The following is a 15630-nucleotide window of genomic DNA, read 5'->3' on the forward strand; positions in this document are numbered from 1 at the left end:
TTCACGCTGGGCCTCAGGGTGCATGTTTACCATTGCCCCACCTGGCCTTCCCACACGCTCTGCTCGGCGCCTGGAGCTGCTTGGGCAGTGACGCCAGGCAGCGAGGGACCCCGGCTCCTCTGCCCTCCTCCGTCTGCTCCTCTGGGGCTGGGGCTCCCATGGGGGTGCCTGGGAGAACCACAGCCCAGGGCTCAAGGGGTCAGGGAGAGGTGTCACTCCTGAGCCCAGGCAGTGCCCCAGGAGGAGGGCCAGCGACCCAGGAGGCCCCACCGTAGTGCCAACCCCGGGTCGCAGAGCGGCTGGTGTCGGTGCTGGGCCTCTCGGGGCCACCATGCCCCATCCCCACACAGGGCTGAGCACTCGGCAGAGCTGAGAAGGGATCTGAAGGGAGCCTTAACCTTCACCCCCGGGCCCCGGACCTCCTAGTTCACACCCAGGCTCACACTCTACACAAGGGCTCCACCAGGTTTCTCTTTGAGCCAAGGAAGGGGGTCCCGGGGAGCCAACTCCCTCCCCCCGAATCATGCGGGGCGCTTGGCTTCTGTCACCGCGCTGAGTGCTCTCAGGACGAGGCGAGGGGCCGATCTCCATTGCACAGAGCGGGAAACAGGCTCAGAGAGGTGTGGTGACAGGTGCAGGGTCACAGGGCCCCTTAGAAGCAGAGGCGGGATTTGAACCCAGGCCCCCGGGCCCTGGTGTCCCTCTGCTCTTTCTGAGCACAGGCTGGCAGCTCTGAGAGGTTGGGGTTGAGATGCTTGGCATGAGAAACTCTGTGAAGACAACCCCCAGACCCACCAAGGGTGTGCACCAAACCGAAGCCTGCGGCTCAGCTGCCGCGATGGCCACACCTCAGGATTTCCCTTCCAGGAACACGGTGACTTGCTTAAAACAGGGCTCCCTCCCCCATTCCTGTGTATCATCTGTGGCTGGTCCCGACTTGGCATCTGGGAAGCGGCAGGCCGGCAGCCGCGTGCGCGGCCGTGGGGAGAGTCTCAGGGGACTAACTTCTCTTCATTAGAAGGTGCCCCACCTGCTGCAAAGCCCCCTGGGTAGGGTGCAGGTGGGAGGGGTGCGATCCCTGCTGTTAGTAAGTCAAGGCTGGGGCGGGAACGTGATGGGGGGATGGGGCTCGGGCAGGGGGACCATCCCAGGGCCCTGCCCTCCTGCCCGCAGGCTGGGGAAGCGGGATGTGGGGAGGAGGGCTGCTGTCTCTCTCCATCTGTCCCTCTCTGTCCTCTGCCTTCCCATCAGCTCATCTGAGAATGCTCTCTCTGCAGCTCTCTTTCTGTATCTCTTCCTCCATCTCTATACTCTGCCTCCTGGTGTTTCCTGGGGAGGAAACACGTGTGGTTGCTAGCGGCCCAGAGGTCCGGGTGCTGGAAGCGGGGTCTGGCCTGGGACAGCCCCCGGGCTCAGGGCTCTGTCCGGCTGCTGCCAAGCTCACACTTCCACCTGTGAGGCCGGCGGATGTCTGCTCAGGGCCCCAGACGCACCGGGGCTGGGCTGGGCTGGCCCGGCTAGTGAGGCCGGCAAGGCTCCCTCCCCCCTTCCCTCCCGTCTGTAGCTGTAGGTGCTCAGATTCTGGGGGGAAGAGAGAGAAGGCTAGGGGGATGTGCTCACTCTCTCTGCTAAGCCCAGCCCCCTCCCCTGCCCTGCACTCCAGCCCACCCTGACCCCCACCGTGACCCCTACCGTGACAGCAGATCAGAGGTCAAGCCACCCACATGGCAGTCAGAATGCGACCAGGGGCCTTGCCGGGGGTCTCACCCACTGAGTGGCATTCTCTGAATGCCAGTATCCTGGCACCGGAAGGGCTGGCAGGCCGCCCACATGGTGAGGGTTCTTCTGTGACAATAGGCCATGGTAGGACTGGCTGAGACCAGGGGGAGCTGGGGGACTGACCCCCCAAACAAGCCTCCAGTTCACAACTACCTGGTGTCTGAGGGGCGGACTCCTCCTAAATGCCCCCCTCACCCCTCACCATGGGCACGGGAGCCAGCGGGTGCAGAGGCAGTGACAATGGGGGGAAAGGGAGGCTGGGCTCCTCGGAGGGGCTGTGCCAGCAGCCTACCCCCTCACTGGGGCCGAAGGTGGGCAATGGCAGGGACAGGCTGCTTTGCTACGAAGGTGGGGGTGGGGTGGGACGGGGTGGGGTGGGGTGGGGTGGGGTGGGGTGGGGTGGGGGCGTGCAGAGCGGCAGTGAGGAGGGTGCCGCTCCGAGCTGGTAGGAGGCTCAGGGTTATAGGAACCTTGGGCCCCTGCAGTCCTGGATTGGGGGATTCTGAGAGCAGAGAGGACCTGGGTGGGACCGCTGAGATCCTGTGGTTCGCCCCGTCCTCTCCCTCCCTCCCCAGGTTCATGCTACAGACTCAGAGACCGAGGCTCCAGGGGGAGGCAGGGAGCTGTCCAGGTCCCCACAGCGGGTCAGAGCCGAGTCCTGTCATTGCGACGACGCCGTGTGTGTCTGCTCAGCCCGGGCGGTGCCGGAGGAGGAGGCCACGGTGCTCTGGCTGGGGAAGTAGAGGACGATGAACCAGCAGAAGATGAAGACACCTGCGGAGGAGAGGGCAAGGCCGAGCCGGGGTGAGGGGGGGTGGGGTGGGGCCAGGGAGCGGGCGGCCTGGCGGCGGCTGCCCGCAGAACAAATAGCCCCTTTGTAAAATCCTGTGTCTTGCGATCCACTCTCTCCCCGCCTCCCATCCCCACTCCCGCCCCCGGGCCCAGGGGCCTCACCTTGGAAGGAGTTGAACAGCGCGAAGATGTAGATGGTGGCCAGGCCCAGTGGCGTGAGGACGGCCAGCCCCCAGGTCGCGCCCACCAGGCCGGAGAGGCCCAGCAGGGTGAGGACGCCCTTCCAGTGCTGCCGCTGCTCCTTGCCAGCCGTGGCACTCGCCAGCGTGAAGATCTTCCAGGCCAGCAGCCCCAGCACCACGGCGCTGAAGAGGAAGGTGGCCAGGAAGTAGCCGTGGACGGTGGCGTAGAGGGCCGCTCTCTTCCGGAACCAGCACCTGGCGGAGGGGGACGGCCACTGACCAGCGAGCCCTGGGCAGTCTCCCCGAGCTGACCTCCAGCAACCAAAAGGATGCCCTTCCAGCTCCACCCAGCAACCCTGCTCCCCTGGGGAAGGGCTCTGAGAGGCTCTGGTCTGGCGTCTCTATTTTTTATTTCATTTTCATTTTAAGATATATGTTTATTGATTTCAGAGAGGAAGGGAAAGGAGAGAGAGAGAGAGAGAGAGAGAGAGAGAGAGAGAGAGAGAGAGAGAGAGAGAGAGAGAGAGAGAGAGAGAAACATCAGTGATGAGAGAGAATCATTGATCAGCTGCCTCCTGCACGCCTCCCACTGGGGATGGAGCCCGAAACCCGGGCATGTGCCCTTGGCTGGAATCCAACCTGAGTCCCTTGAGTTCACAGGCCAGTGTTCTACCCATTGAGCTAAACCATCTAGGGTTCTGCTGTCTCTTTGGACCAGTGGGTGCAAAAGGATCAATTGGGCCGAAACCGGTTTGGCTCAGTGGATAGAGCGTCGGCTTGGGGACTGAAAGGTCCCGGGTTCGATTCCGGTCAAGAGCATGTACCTTGGTTGCGGGCACATCCTCAGTAGGGGGTGTGCAAGAGGCAGCTGATCGATGACTCTCTCTCATCGATGTTTCGAAAACTCTCTATCTCTCTCCCTTCCTCTCTGTACAAAATCAATAAAATATATATATTTTTTTTAAAAAGGATCAATTGGGCCCCAAAGACATGTTATGTTTGCCTCCTGCTCCGGTTCTCTCTCTTCCTCCTCCTCCTCGCTCATTGCCTATCCTCTCTCCGGGCCTCAGTTTACCCCTGCGGATAGGAGGATCCTTCGCCTGGACTCCCTGGGTCTCTCCTCCCAGGGTCCCCTCCTCTCCCCACTTCCCCGTGGCCTCCACGTGTGCAGCCCGGGATCTGGCGCCCCTCCTGCTCCCACCGCCATCACTCACAGCTCCAGCGTGGTCCTGTTCTCCTCGTCCCGGATGGTGTAGAGGCCGTAACTGTTGGCACTCCCCGTGCCGATGACCATCAGGACCGGCAGGCCTGGGCGGGGGAGAGGGCACGGCATGGCTGAGACTCAGACACCCCCCCCCCCCAGCCAGCCCCTCCGCCCGGCCCGGCAGCACCTACCCCAGCCCACGAGGCTCAGCTTCAGGAAGTAGTGCCCAAAGTAGGTGTTGAAGACCCTGACGACGAGCAGGTAGAGGTGGAAGGACTCCAGGACCATCCAGGTGAAGACGCAGAGCAGGAAGTAGTGGAAGACGGCCCCCCGGACCGCGCAGGCGGCGTGGGACCCCGCGGGGCCCTGCCCCACGTCCACGAAGAAGGCAAGGTTCAGGAGAAACAAGCTGACGCTCAGGGCCACGTGGATCTTGGGGGCGTCCTCGGACTTGAACCTCTTCCAGGAGAGCCTGGGGGGGAAGGGCCGGCGAGAGGCTGCCAGGGCCGCAGTGTCACGGGCCTTTTCTTGCCCGCCCCCCCACCTCCTCTGCTCCACCCCTGCCACGGCCAGAGCGAGGGCCCTCGGTTCTGGTCCAGGAGCCCCCTCTCTCCTGGCCACCCGGATCCCGCCGGGCTCCTCCCTCAGCCCGATGCTTCGGCATAACCCGCCGTTCCCTGGATGTGCTCTGCTTTCCGGGCCTGGCTTGGAAATCGAGGGTACTAGAAAATGCCACCTTTGGGGGAAGCTGGATTAAAAAAAAAAAAAAAAAAAATGGGACTCTGTCTTCACCACTTTCTGCTAGTCTGTATTTATTTAGTTAGTTTTAAATATATTTGTGTTTATATCAGAGCGGAAGGGAGAAGGAGAGAGAGAGAGAGAGAAACATCCGTGAGGAGAGAGAACCATGGATCGACTGCCTCCTGCACACCCCCCACTGGGGGATCGAGCCCGCAACCCGGGCTTGTGCCCTGATGGAAATCGAACCCCAGCACTCAACAACTGAGCCACACCGGTCGGGCTACCATTGTTTAAAAATGTTTGAAAGACTTCAGTTCTGGGGCTCAGCGTACGACGTTAACTGTCTAGGCCAGGGGTCGGCAAACCTCGGCTCGCGAGCCACATGCGGCTCTTTGGCCCCTTGAGTGTTCTAACGCCACTTCTCCAAAATAGACTCGCCCAGGCCGAAAGCCGACTTCTGCGCGTGGGCCACGGAGTTTCAATCACACTGCGCCCACACGTGGTGTTTTGTGGAAGAGCCACACTCAAGAGGCCAAAGAGCCGCATGTGGCTCGAGAGCCGCGGTTTGCCGACCACAGGTCTAGGCAGCTGAGAGGCCGTGATGCAAGCTTGGGCTCCCCGGAGCCCCTGGGGATGGAGAAGCTGCCGGACACGATGGACAAAGAAGAGAGTGAAGAATGAGAAGCAGAGGGAGACCAGCTCCTGGGCACCTGGTCCTGGATCCAACCCCACCTGCTGTGAGCTCACAGGGCCTTTCAATTACATGGACCACACATTCCTTAGACCAGTGTGTCCCAAACTTCTGACATAGGTGTACCCCTTCTATAATTTTCGTAACGCTGAGTACCCCTAATACTCATGAGAACGTAGAATGAGGTGCAGCTAAGCACGGTGCAGTGCATATCCCCACCAAATTCCGTTGCAACCCGTACCCCCACCAAACTCCTCCCGTACCCCTGGGGGTACGCGTACCACATTTTGGGAAACACTTAGACGATTACACCCATGTGCATTGAGTTTCTGACATGTGTAACCGAAAGGACCCCAAACACACTGCAACCACCAACCCCATTTTATGGATGAGAACACTGAGGTCTGGGGACGATGGCGATATAAGTTTGAACAGCCAGGTGCCTTTGGCCCTGCACGTGTGCCGCCTTTGAGAACGTGGGGGAGGGGTGGGGGGAATGGGGATGGGTCACCCACCTCAGGGCCACGTAGAAGACAATGGTGAAGGCCAGGAAAACCATGGAGGCGCCACAGCCCACCTGGGAGATCCGCGTGAGGGCCTGCACGGCGGCCTTGTTCAAGACCGGCCTCTGTGGGCAGCATCCCAACCAGGACCCCATCAGCCGGCGGCCAGGCCCACCCAACCCCAAAGCCACGGCCCCTGCCAGGAAGCCCCCTCCCAGGACAGGAGGCTGGGCCCCTCCAGAAATGCTGGGGGCAGCGGGGTTGGGGGGGCTGTGGGGGGCTGTTACCAGCAGCAGGGCGAAGAAGGTCAGGTGGTCGCAGCGGCAGACCGTCGCCTGGGCTCCGTGCTCCGTGGAGCAGCCCTCGGAAGACCAGTCTCCTGTTGGCCCTGGAGAGGAGGCCGAGAGGGTCATGGGGAGGGGAGGGAGGGAAGAAGGAAGAGAGGGGGCCAGAGAGGAGGGGAGGGGAACCAAGAGGCATGGGAGCAGATACATGCCTATGGGACACGCATGGGACACGCCTGCATGGGTACGGGTACACGCGCTCACGTGCACTGTGTGTGCACCGGGAATAGGAAAGACACGCATGTTTGTGCATGTACAGGGGCCCACAGGGATCCTCTCCCCACCTGTCTTACCCAGAGGAGGCCCTCCAGGCCCTACCTTTAGTCACATCCCAGAACACACAGGTGAGGGTCATGTTCTGCAACCAGAGAATGGGAGTCAGGAGAGAGGCAGGGGGGGCTGGGAGAGGGGAGGGCCGCATGCTCCCTCCTCTTAGCATGTGTGTGCAAGGCTCTCCCAGGAACATGGCGGCCACATAGGAACGCGGGCCACACCGTGGGTGGCCCCCGGATCGGCACATGAGGGCCTGGCTATGGTGACGGGCTGCGGGCGGGAGGGTCGCCTGTCTGTGGGTGGGTGTGTAACGCCTTGGACATGCATGTGGGTGTGCCAGGTCCTGTGTGCACTCTGTGAGCACGTGACTGGGAGGGTTCCAGAGAGGTGTGGGCAACCGCGCACAGAGTGGACACGCATCCCTGGGCACAGCTGTGTGTGCGGTCCTAACGGCTTCTCCTGGTGCAGGTGGAGGGTGGACGGTGCGGCGCCTTGTGCGTGTGTGTCCGTGTGCCCAGGTGTGCCCACCCGCCTGCCTGCCCCTGCGTCCCTGCCAGCCCAGGAGGGGGCTCACCGGAGGCTGGCGCGGGTGCGAGAAGGTGATCTCCACGGGCTCCTGCAGCGCCGTGACGCGCATCCGGCCCAAGCTCAGGCCCACCAGGCGGTTGTTCAGCACACTGCCCCCGTCCTCCAGGCTGAGCTGGGGGCCCTGGAGGGAGATGGGGGGCCAGGCTGCAGGAGGGGCTGTCTCCGCTCAGCCGTGGCAGGGTTCTCGGGAGCGTCTGGGACCCATGGTCCTTGCCTGGAGGGCAAAGTCTGAGACCAGGGGCCAGAGGATCAAGGGGTCATGGGTGACATCCTCCCCGCTGCTCCCTATGGCCTCCTGGTCACCAAGCCAGGCACCCACCCTCTCCATCCCTGGCCTCCCATCCTCTTCATCCTCTGCCTCTTCACTGGAGGAGTCCAGGGCCAGGAGAAACATCAGCCCAGAAATGGGGGGTTGGGGGTGCCTGCGGGCTAAGTACCCCACCACTGAAGGCCTGGGCACACCAGCACTTGGGCATGCACACGTCTACATAGGAGCAGATACATAGCTCTGGGACACGCCTGGGACACGCCTGCATGGGTACGGGTATGCTCACTCATGTGGACTGTGTATGTACCGGGAAGAGGAAAGACATGCATGCTTGTGCATGTGCAGGGACCCACAGGGACATGGGCACACGTGGGTCACACACGCAGTCCAAGGTCACTGGTGTGTGGGATTTGAATATCTGAGTGTGAAGACGGGTATGCGTCCGAAGTCCACAGACTCCAGAGATGGGCCTGGGAGGGCCGTGAGCTGCAGCGGCCCATCGCCTTCTCCATCGCCATCGGGCGTCCAGAGGGAGACCCCACGGAGGACAAGCACTGCCTGGGAGCCTCCGAGCCGCCCTGCCCTCCATCCTGCCCCCCGTCCGGCTCCTCACCTTGAAGAGGCTCCCGGGGCCGATGTCCAGCACAGAGACGGCCAAGGGGACCAGCGGCCGGCTGCCCTGCAGGGAGGCGAGCAGGCTCCTGGGCAGCCGCACTCTGTCGGGAAACCTGTGCTCGTCCTCTGTCACCAGCCCCGGGATCTGAAACCACAGACCCGGCGGCTCCTTCTTGACCCAGCCCCCAACCCAGGCCTCGCCACTCCCCCAGGGGAAAGGGAAACCGAGGCACGCCAGGTAGAGAGACAGGACATCTGGGGGTACGGCCCAAGCTCTCTCTGTCCAGGCTGTGAGCCCCTGGACACGTCATGGCACTCACGGGGCCTCAGTTTTCCCAATATGGAGAATGGGGGTAACGAGGTGTCTCATCCTAGAAAAATCTGGACACTCTGTTCCCGGGTTCCACTTATCCACTTAGCTCAGCAGCAGCCATGAGCAAGGCGGAGGAGCCTACAGGGACACAGGGGGGCTGGGCCGTGACCCTTGCAGAATTCTGAAAGCCATGCCTGGGGAGACGGGCCAGAGCCGGCCAGCAGGGGCGGGGCCGCGTCACCTGGGAGGGGCTCAGAGAGAAGTGCAGGTCTCCCTCGATGCTGGTGCTGACGTTCTTGACAACAGCCTTCAGAAAAGGCAGGTCCACCGTCTCCCTCAGACGCCCCTCCACCAGGTAGGTCTCGAAGTCCAGCCAGTATCTGCAAGGGGCCGGGAGCAGGGGCCTTGTGGGGCCTTGCCAGCTGAGCCGCCCACTCACCTGGCCCCCAGCCTGGGTGAAAGGAGGAGAGACACCATGGGCCAGGACCACCAGGCTCTTGGGGAGGAGGGGGGCCCAGAATAGCAAAGGGAAGACCTGGGAGCACCAAGGAGAGGGGTGGGGAGGGAACAGCCCAAGCTCGTCCGAGGGAGTCCAGACAGCAGTCCCTCGGAGCATGTCACGTGTTTGTCTCCTTGCGAAAACTTCCACATAAGAAAATTTTAACTACCGGTACTTTAAAGTGTACTATTGCCCGGCCAGCATGGCACAGTGGTTGAGCGTCCACCTACGAACCAGAAGGTCATGGTTGATTCCCAGTCAGGGCACATGACCAGGTTGTGGGCTTGATTTCCGGTGTGGGGCATGCAGGAAGCAGCCGATCAATGATTCTCTCTCATCATTGATCTCTCTCTCCCTCTCTCTCTCTCTCCCTCTATGAAATCAATAAAAATATATTTTTTAAAGTGTACAATTCATCACCCCATTCCCATTAAGCAGTCACTCTTTTCCCTCCTCCCCTGGCCCCTGGCAGCCACTAATCTGGTTTCTGTCTCAATTCATTTGCCAATTCCGGATATTTCATAGAAATGGAATTAGGTGACCTCTGACCCTTTGTGCCTGGCTTCTTTTACTTAGCACAATGTTTTCGAGGGTCGTCTATGTTGTAGCATGTACAAGTGTTTCATTCCTTTTTTTTTTATGGGCGAATGATATTTCATTGTGTGGATCTATCACATTTTGTTTATCCATTTGTCCATTAATGGACATCTGGGTCATTTCCATGCTTGGGCTATTGTGCACAGGGCTGCTATGAACATTCACATACAAGCTTTTGTCTGAGGATGTATTTTCCATCCTTCTGGGTACAGACCTAGGAATGAAGTTGGTGGTAATGCTTTGCTTCACTTTTTAAAAAAAATATATATATTATTGATTTTTTTACAGAGAGGAAGGGAGAGGGATAGAGCGCTAGAAACATCGATGAGAAAGAAACATCGATCAGCTGCCTCCTGCACACCCCTTACCGGGGATGTGCCTGTAACCAAGGTACATGCCCTTGACCGGAATCGAACCTGGGACGCTCTATCCACTGAGCCATACCATTTTCAGCTGCTTAACTTTTTAAGGAATTGTCAGGCTGTTTTCCACAGCCGCCGCACCATTTTACATTCCCGCCAACGAGTTATGCTCTGACATGCTCGTGTACTTCTCAGTACGTATTTTTCGTTTTGTTTTAAATTGCAGCCATCCGAGTAGGTAGAAAGTGGCATCTCACTGTGGTTTTAATTTGCATTTCCCTGATGTGTAATGATGGTGAGCGTCTTCTTATATGCGAGCTGGACATTGCACCGCTCCTTTGGAGAAATTCCTCCGAGCATAGTCAACCGCGGGGTGGTAATTGGTGGAGTGGGTGAGCGTCTGCTCCCGTGTACTGAGTACTCACTGCATCCTGGGAATTCAGTCTTTGCAGGTGGGGCTGTGTGGAAACTGACTTCTGGGAACTGAGCTGCTGTTGAACCTCACGGAACATAGAAGGTAATTGGCATTTATTTTACCAACGCCCTCAGGGCCTCTTCCGCTCAAATAGCAAGGTGAGGCCAGTGTGTGGCGCTCTCCATGGTACTGAAACTTCAATGCGCACCAGGTGGTGGTTTTTCTTAACCCTAAGCTCCGGCTGCTCAGGCTAAGCCTGAGATAGCAATGGGGGGGGAGGAGTGAGGGTGGAGGGCAGATACAGCCAGATCAAGGCTGTTGGAAAGAAGTAGCTTGGACGGCTTGCCAGGAACACAAAAGGGGGCTCTTATTTTGACATCATTTTTGAACACTCAAGTTACCAAGGGAAAACCCCCCCAAGAAACCACAGAAAAAATATTGTGTAATATGAGGAGTAAGCCACACAGATATGTGCCAATGTGCCTGAGTGTAGGGGGCAATTAGAACACCATCACGCCAGAAGCAGTGGGGCGAGGCTGCCCAAATCCACTGCTTGGACCCTGTCCGCGGAGACTAGCTTTTGTTTACCTTTTAAAAATGGAAACGGGCCAAAACCGGTGTGGCTCAGTGGATAGAGCATCAGCCTGCCGACTGGGGAGTCCAGGGTTCCATTCCGGTCAGGGGCATGTACCTTGGTTGTGGGCACATCCCTGGTGGGAGGCAGCTGATGGATGTTTCTCTCTCATCGATGTTTCTAGCTCTCTCTCTCTCTCCCTTCTTCTCTGAAAAAAATCAATAAAATATATTTTTAAAATTATTTTAGGCGTGAAATGTAACATATTCAAAAAGTCTAAAGCATCGCGGTACCACTGACTTTTTAATTACAACACTGACACCCACTTAAGTACCATCATTTCCCTGCCTGATACTACTCTGTTTCCCCGGAAATAAGATAGTGTCTTATATTGATTTTTTTCTCCCAAAGTTGCACTAGGTCTTATTTTCAGGGGATGTCTTATCTTTCCATGCGCTAGGTCTTATTTTCGGAGGATGTCTTATTTTGGGGGAAATGCGGGTAGTATAGCTGCTTAGATTCCTTTAGTTCTATGTTTGCCAAATACATGTCTTTCCACGTTGTGCCTGCTGGTTGCTGTTTTTTCATGGTAAGTGGTGTGACATTAAACGACTCGCCTTTTATGTTGGAGGGGCCATCTTGACATTGTCCAGACATCTGAATGCCCAGACAATTCAATGAGATGATGGGCCCCTGAATTCCTCAGGGGTTTATCTCCCATCCTCTCGTTCACTTATGTCTTCCTAAGGCGTCTTAAGTACGTGTCACTTTCTGCTCATCAAACCTAATCAGCACTATGTGGACTAGCGATGCTTTGCTGAGTGTCGAGATGAATCAGGTCTCGGTGAAGTATATGATGACAGCGAGGAGGGGAAGTGGCCCTGCCCGGAGGAAACACTGTGACAGGATACTGTTGGCTCTGGCAAGTCCTTGCAATCTTTCTAAAATGCAAATTGACTATATTCTTCTTCTATTTAAAATATAGGCCCTGGCCGGTTTGGCTCAGTGGATAGAGCATCAGTCTTCGGACTGAAGGATCCCGGGTTCGATTCCAGTCAAGGGCACATGCCCAGGTTGCAGGCTCGGTCCCCAGTGGGGGCTGAAAACTCCATCCCGTCCCTCCTCCCCACCCCTGCAGGAACCCCAGATCCCTGTTCCAGCTCAGAGGGCCTTGTTACCTCTGCAGGTTTCCCAGGTCACAGGAGTTCCCGGACTGTGTGCACTCTTTGAAGCACTCTGCGGTGTCTGTCAGATAGAAGGGTTCGTAAAGGTCCTTATTGATGAGCCCCATGCAGACGTTCCTCGGCTGCTCAGACTTGGCTGTGTGCTCGGACTTGTTCGTGAAATCTTTCTCGCCTGAGGGAGGGATGCAGAGTGTGACGGGGCAGCGAGGGCCCCAGGGTCTGAGGTGTGGGCTGGAACCCCAGCTCCGCCCATTCACACTTTTTATCGTGTGCACTTGAGCTGGAGCACACCTTCCATCCTCCATGGGCCTCGGGTCCAAAGTAAAAGGAGATACCCCCCCCCCCCCAATTGGGATGCTTTTGAGAAAGTCTGTACAACTGTGGCTCTGTAGATAAAAGGTTTAATAAGTTAGTGATAGTCCCCTTTTGCACCTCCTCCAGGAAGTCTGCCTGGCTTTTTGCATCTGTTTCAGACTTTCCAAAGCCCTTGCAACCGTGGCCCTATGCAAGTGTTGGTCTTGGTTTGCCTCATTCTCTCCCATGTCCATGGCAACCCTCACGGCCACCTCCTGAGGAGAGTAGAGAATACAGCAAACTGGGACCCCTGTAGCATAGTGACCGGGGCATGGTCCCCAGCTAGCTGGAGGTGGCTCCAGGACTAGCAACCAGCTCCCATGACTTCCAGTTCAGTTCCCTTTCCCCTGGGACAGGGGCTGGAGAGGGAGCTTTGGGGCACGTACAAGCTGTGTGATCTCAGGCAAGTTACTTAAACTCTCCGAGGCTCCATCGTCTCATCAGTCCAGTGAGGCTGACGGGCTTTGGGGGAGATGAAAGATCTTTTTTTTTTTTTTTTTTTTTTTTAATATATTTTATTGATTTTTTACAGAGGGGAAGAGAGAGGGATAGAGAGTTAGAAATATCGATGAGAGAGAGTCACCGATCAGCTGCCTCTTGCACACCCCCTACTGGGGATGTGCCCGCAACCAAGGTACATGCCCTTGTCCGGAATCGAACCTGGGACCTTTCAGTCCGCAGACCGATGCTCTACCACTGAGCCAAACCGGTCTTGGTGAGAGATCTTAACTCATGGCAGGTGTTCCTTTCTCATCAAAGGCAGGTGTCTGGCTGCACAGGCTCTCGTCCCTGGGAGGCAGTGACCGGCTGGAGGTGAGCAGCAGCTGCCCCTTCCATGTAGGATTGGCACGTCCAGTTTGCCACAGACCTCCCCCCCGCCCCGGCTCCCCATCGCCCTCCAGCACTGACACCCAGCAGCCTCCCCTTGTCCAGAGACAGTCTCCCGCTGCAGGTTCCCCCCTCTGCCTGAGGGGTCACCATGGACTTCCAGAGCAGCAGGAAGGTGAGTAAGAGCTGGCCGGGCGGGCGGGGGCTGGAGCACAGCTCTCCGGGGAAAGAGAACGGCGAGGGCAAGGCCTGGGCTTTCAGACCGCCCCTGGAGAGCGGCCACCTGTGTGCGGGGCCAGATGAGGCGGCGGGAGAGTCTTGTTCCTGGCCTGGTGCCTGAGGACGATGGGGCCACTGCGGGGACAGGTAGGGCGGCCGGTAGAGGTGGTGGGAGGGCAGTGTAAGCCCTGCCTCAGGCTCTACAGCTCCCCTGCCCCTTCCCAGAGCTCAGAGGCCAGCTGGAGGAGAGCTTGTCCAGGCCCACCTGTGTCCCAGCTCACCCACGTCCTAGGGCCACCCAAGCCCCAGGCCCACCCATGTCCTAAGGCCCAACCGTGCCCCAGGCCCACCCATGTCCCAGGGCCCACCCGTGCCCCAGGCCCACCCGTGTCCTAAGGCCCACCCGTGCCCCAGGCCTACCCATGTCCTAAGGCCCACCTGTGTCCCAGGGCCCATCTGTATCCCAGGCCCACCCATGCCCCAGGCCCACCCATGTCCCCGGGCCCACCCGTGTCCCCGGCCCACCCGGGCCCCAGGCCTACCCGTGTCCTAAGGCCCACCTGTGTCCCAGGGCCCATCTGTATCCCAGGCCCACCCATGCCCCAGGCCCACCCATATCCCCGGGCCCACCCGTGTCCCCGGCCCACCCGTGCCCCAGGCCTACCCGTGTCCTAAGGCCCACCTGTGTCCCAGGGCCCATCTGTATCCCAGGCCCACCCGTGCCCCAGGCCCACCCATGTCCCAGGGCCCTCCTGTGTCCCAGAGCCTACCCATGTCCCAGGCCCACCTGTGTCCAGGTCCAGGCCTGCCAAGGAGCCATGGTGCAGGTGGCACAGTGGGGAGCACTCTCCATTCTCCCTCCATCTGAGGCACTGATCTGAGGCCCTGATATCCACAGTTCACCAGGATGGCATCTGACTCAAGCCCCCTCCCTACCCATCCTCGCCCCTGGCACAGGTCCCGGGCTGGGCAGGAGGGGTGAGGAGCCAGTTCCTCACCTGAGGCCAGGAGCAGGAGGAGCGGGAAGAGCAGGACCCCCGAGGCCCTGGGTGGCGCCATCCTCGGCCAGCCTCGTCCACTCCGGCCGGAGCGTTGTGGCTGTGTGTCCTCCGGTCCCAGGCTCGGCAGAGCCGTCTGCCCCCACCCTCCCCGCAGCGTCAGCGCTTCCTGTGGCCTCTTCGTAACCCTTCCTGCTTCGTGGCGCCATCGGTTGGGTTGTGAAAGGTGGGGAACTGGGCAGTGCTCCCCTCTCCCCGGATCCTGCGACCACTCGCAGAGGGAGCCGGACTGGACAGGAGCAGCTGAACCCACCGGGGGACGCGCTCCGGGCCCCGCGGCCACAGAGGCCTCACAAGAGCTGGCCGCCGGGGAGTGATGGCGAGCGCGGGCTTTGGAGTCAGGCACACCCGGCTCAGACCTCCCTCTCCCAAGCTGGGGGCCTCTCGGAGCCTCTGTTTCCTCCTCTGTGAAGCAAGCGGCAATGGGCCGCTGCCTCCCAGGATGGGGCCAGAGTTGGAGGAGGCCCTTCCACGCGGGCGCACAGCCTGGCTACAGGGAGGGGATCGGACGGTGGAATCTGTGCTCTCTTGCTCACGCCTATGGTGCCCACGGTTCGAACTGAGCCAGGCTCCGTGCCCGCTGGGGCTGGGAGAAGGGAGGGAGCCAGCCCAGGGGCCCAGGCCCTTTCCCACCCGGATAGGCAGGCTAGGAAGGGGGCGGGGACAAGAGCACGGGCCCTGGGGATTGGCCGGGCCTGAGCTGATGTCTGTCCTGGCCACTTCCTGGCTCTCCTGAGCTGTCCGTTACTCTGAGCCTCTCACGAGGTGCGTGGCGATCTTATGAGTTGATGCCAGTGGTTGCTCAGCCACGTTGCGTGGCTATTATCGTCCCTATGGTGGCCTGATTGTCACTGCAAAATCACTGTCATCCCCGCCCAGAGCTCAAATTGTGGCCCAGGCAGCAAGTTGGGAAAGCAAACACACGTGGGGTGGGGCATGAAGAAGGGGGGGGCTGGCCACTTAGTCCCCAACTCTGGTGGCCCCAAGGAGTCCACTGCCACTCCGAGATCAGAAGGTAAAGGGCACTCGGCCAAGAAGGTGCCTGTCACCAGTGCCCCCTCCAGCTCAGGGGCCCCATGGGGACCCGCCCAGCCCCGACTGGCCTCTATCTCCACTTCCTCTCACATGGTGTCTGGACAGGACTCAGTCCCCAGCTGGGCCCTCTGGGCCTGAGGGGCGTTGGGAGGGCATGTCGGGGTCACTTGTGGGGTGTGGCGGCAGACAGGAATCTGGCATGGGGCCCCAGG

At 59.4% G+C, this 15630-nt stretch overlaps 1 protein-coding gene across 1 annotated transcript; it reads right to left on the reverse strand.

Moving 5' to 3' along the window:
- Positions 1-2151: 2151 nt before the first annotated feature.
- Positions 2152-14399, reverse strand: ADGRG3 (adhesion G protein-coupled receptor G3). Its single transcript, XM_036440290.2, has 12 exons — positions 14324-14399; positions 11919-12096; positions 8535-8673; positions 7979-8125; positions 7084-7218; positions 6555-6594; positions 6180-6280; positions 5905-6017; positions 4149-4429; positions 3968-4061; positions 2734-3008; positions 2152-2553 (listed from the first exon to the last, which is right to left on the reverse strand). Exons 1-12 carry the CDS (start codon positions 14382-14384, stop codon positions 2441-2443), a joined length of 1677 nt encoding a protein of 558 aa, XP_036296183.1. The 5' UTR covers positions 14385-14399; the 3' UTR covers positions 2152-2440.
- Between the last annotated feature and the right edge of the window lie 1231 nt (positions 14400-15630).

Source organism: Pipistrellus kuhlii, unplaced genomic scaffold (genome assembly GCF_014108245.1).
Source record: "Pipistrellus kuhlii isolate mPipKuh1 unplaced genomic scaffold, mPipKuh1.p scaffold_m20_p_17, whole genome shotgun sequence".
In the NCBI taxonomy this organism is placed as follows: Eukaryota; Metazoa; Chordata; class Mammalia; order Chiroptera; family Vespertilionidae; genus Pipistrellus; species Pipistrellus kuhlii.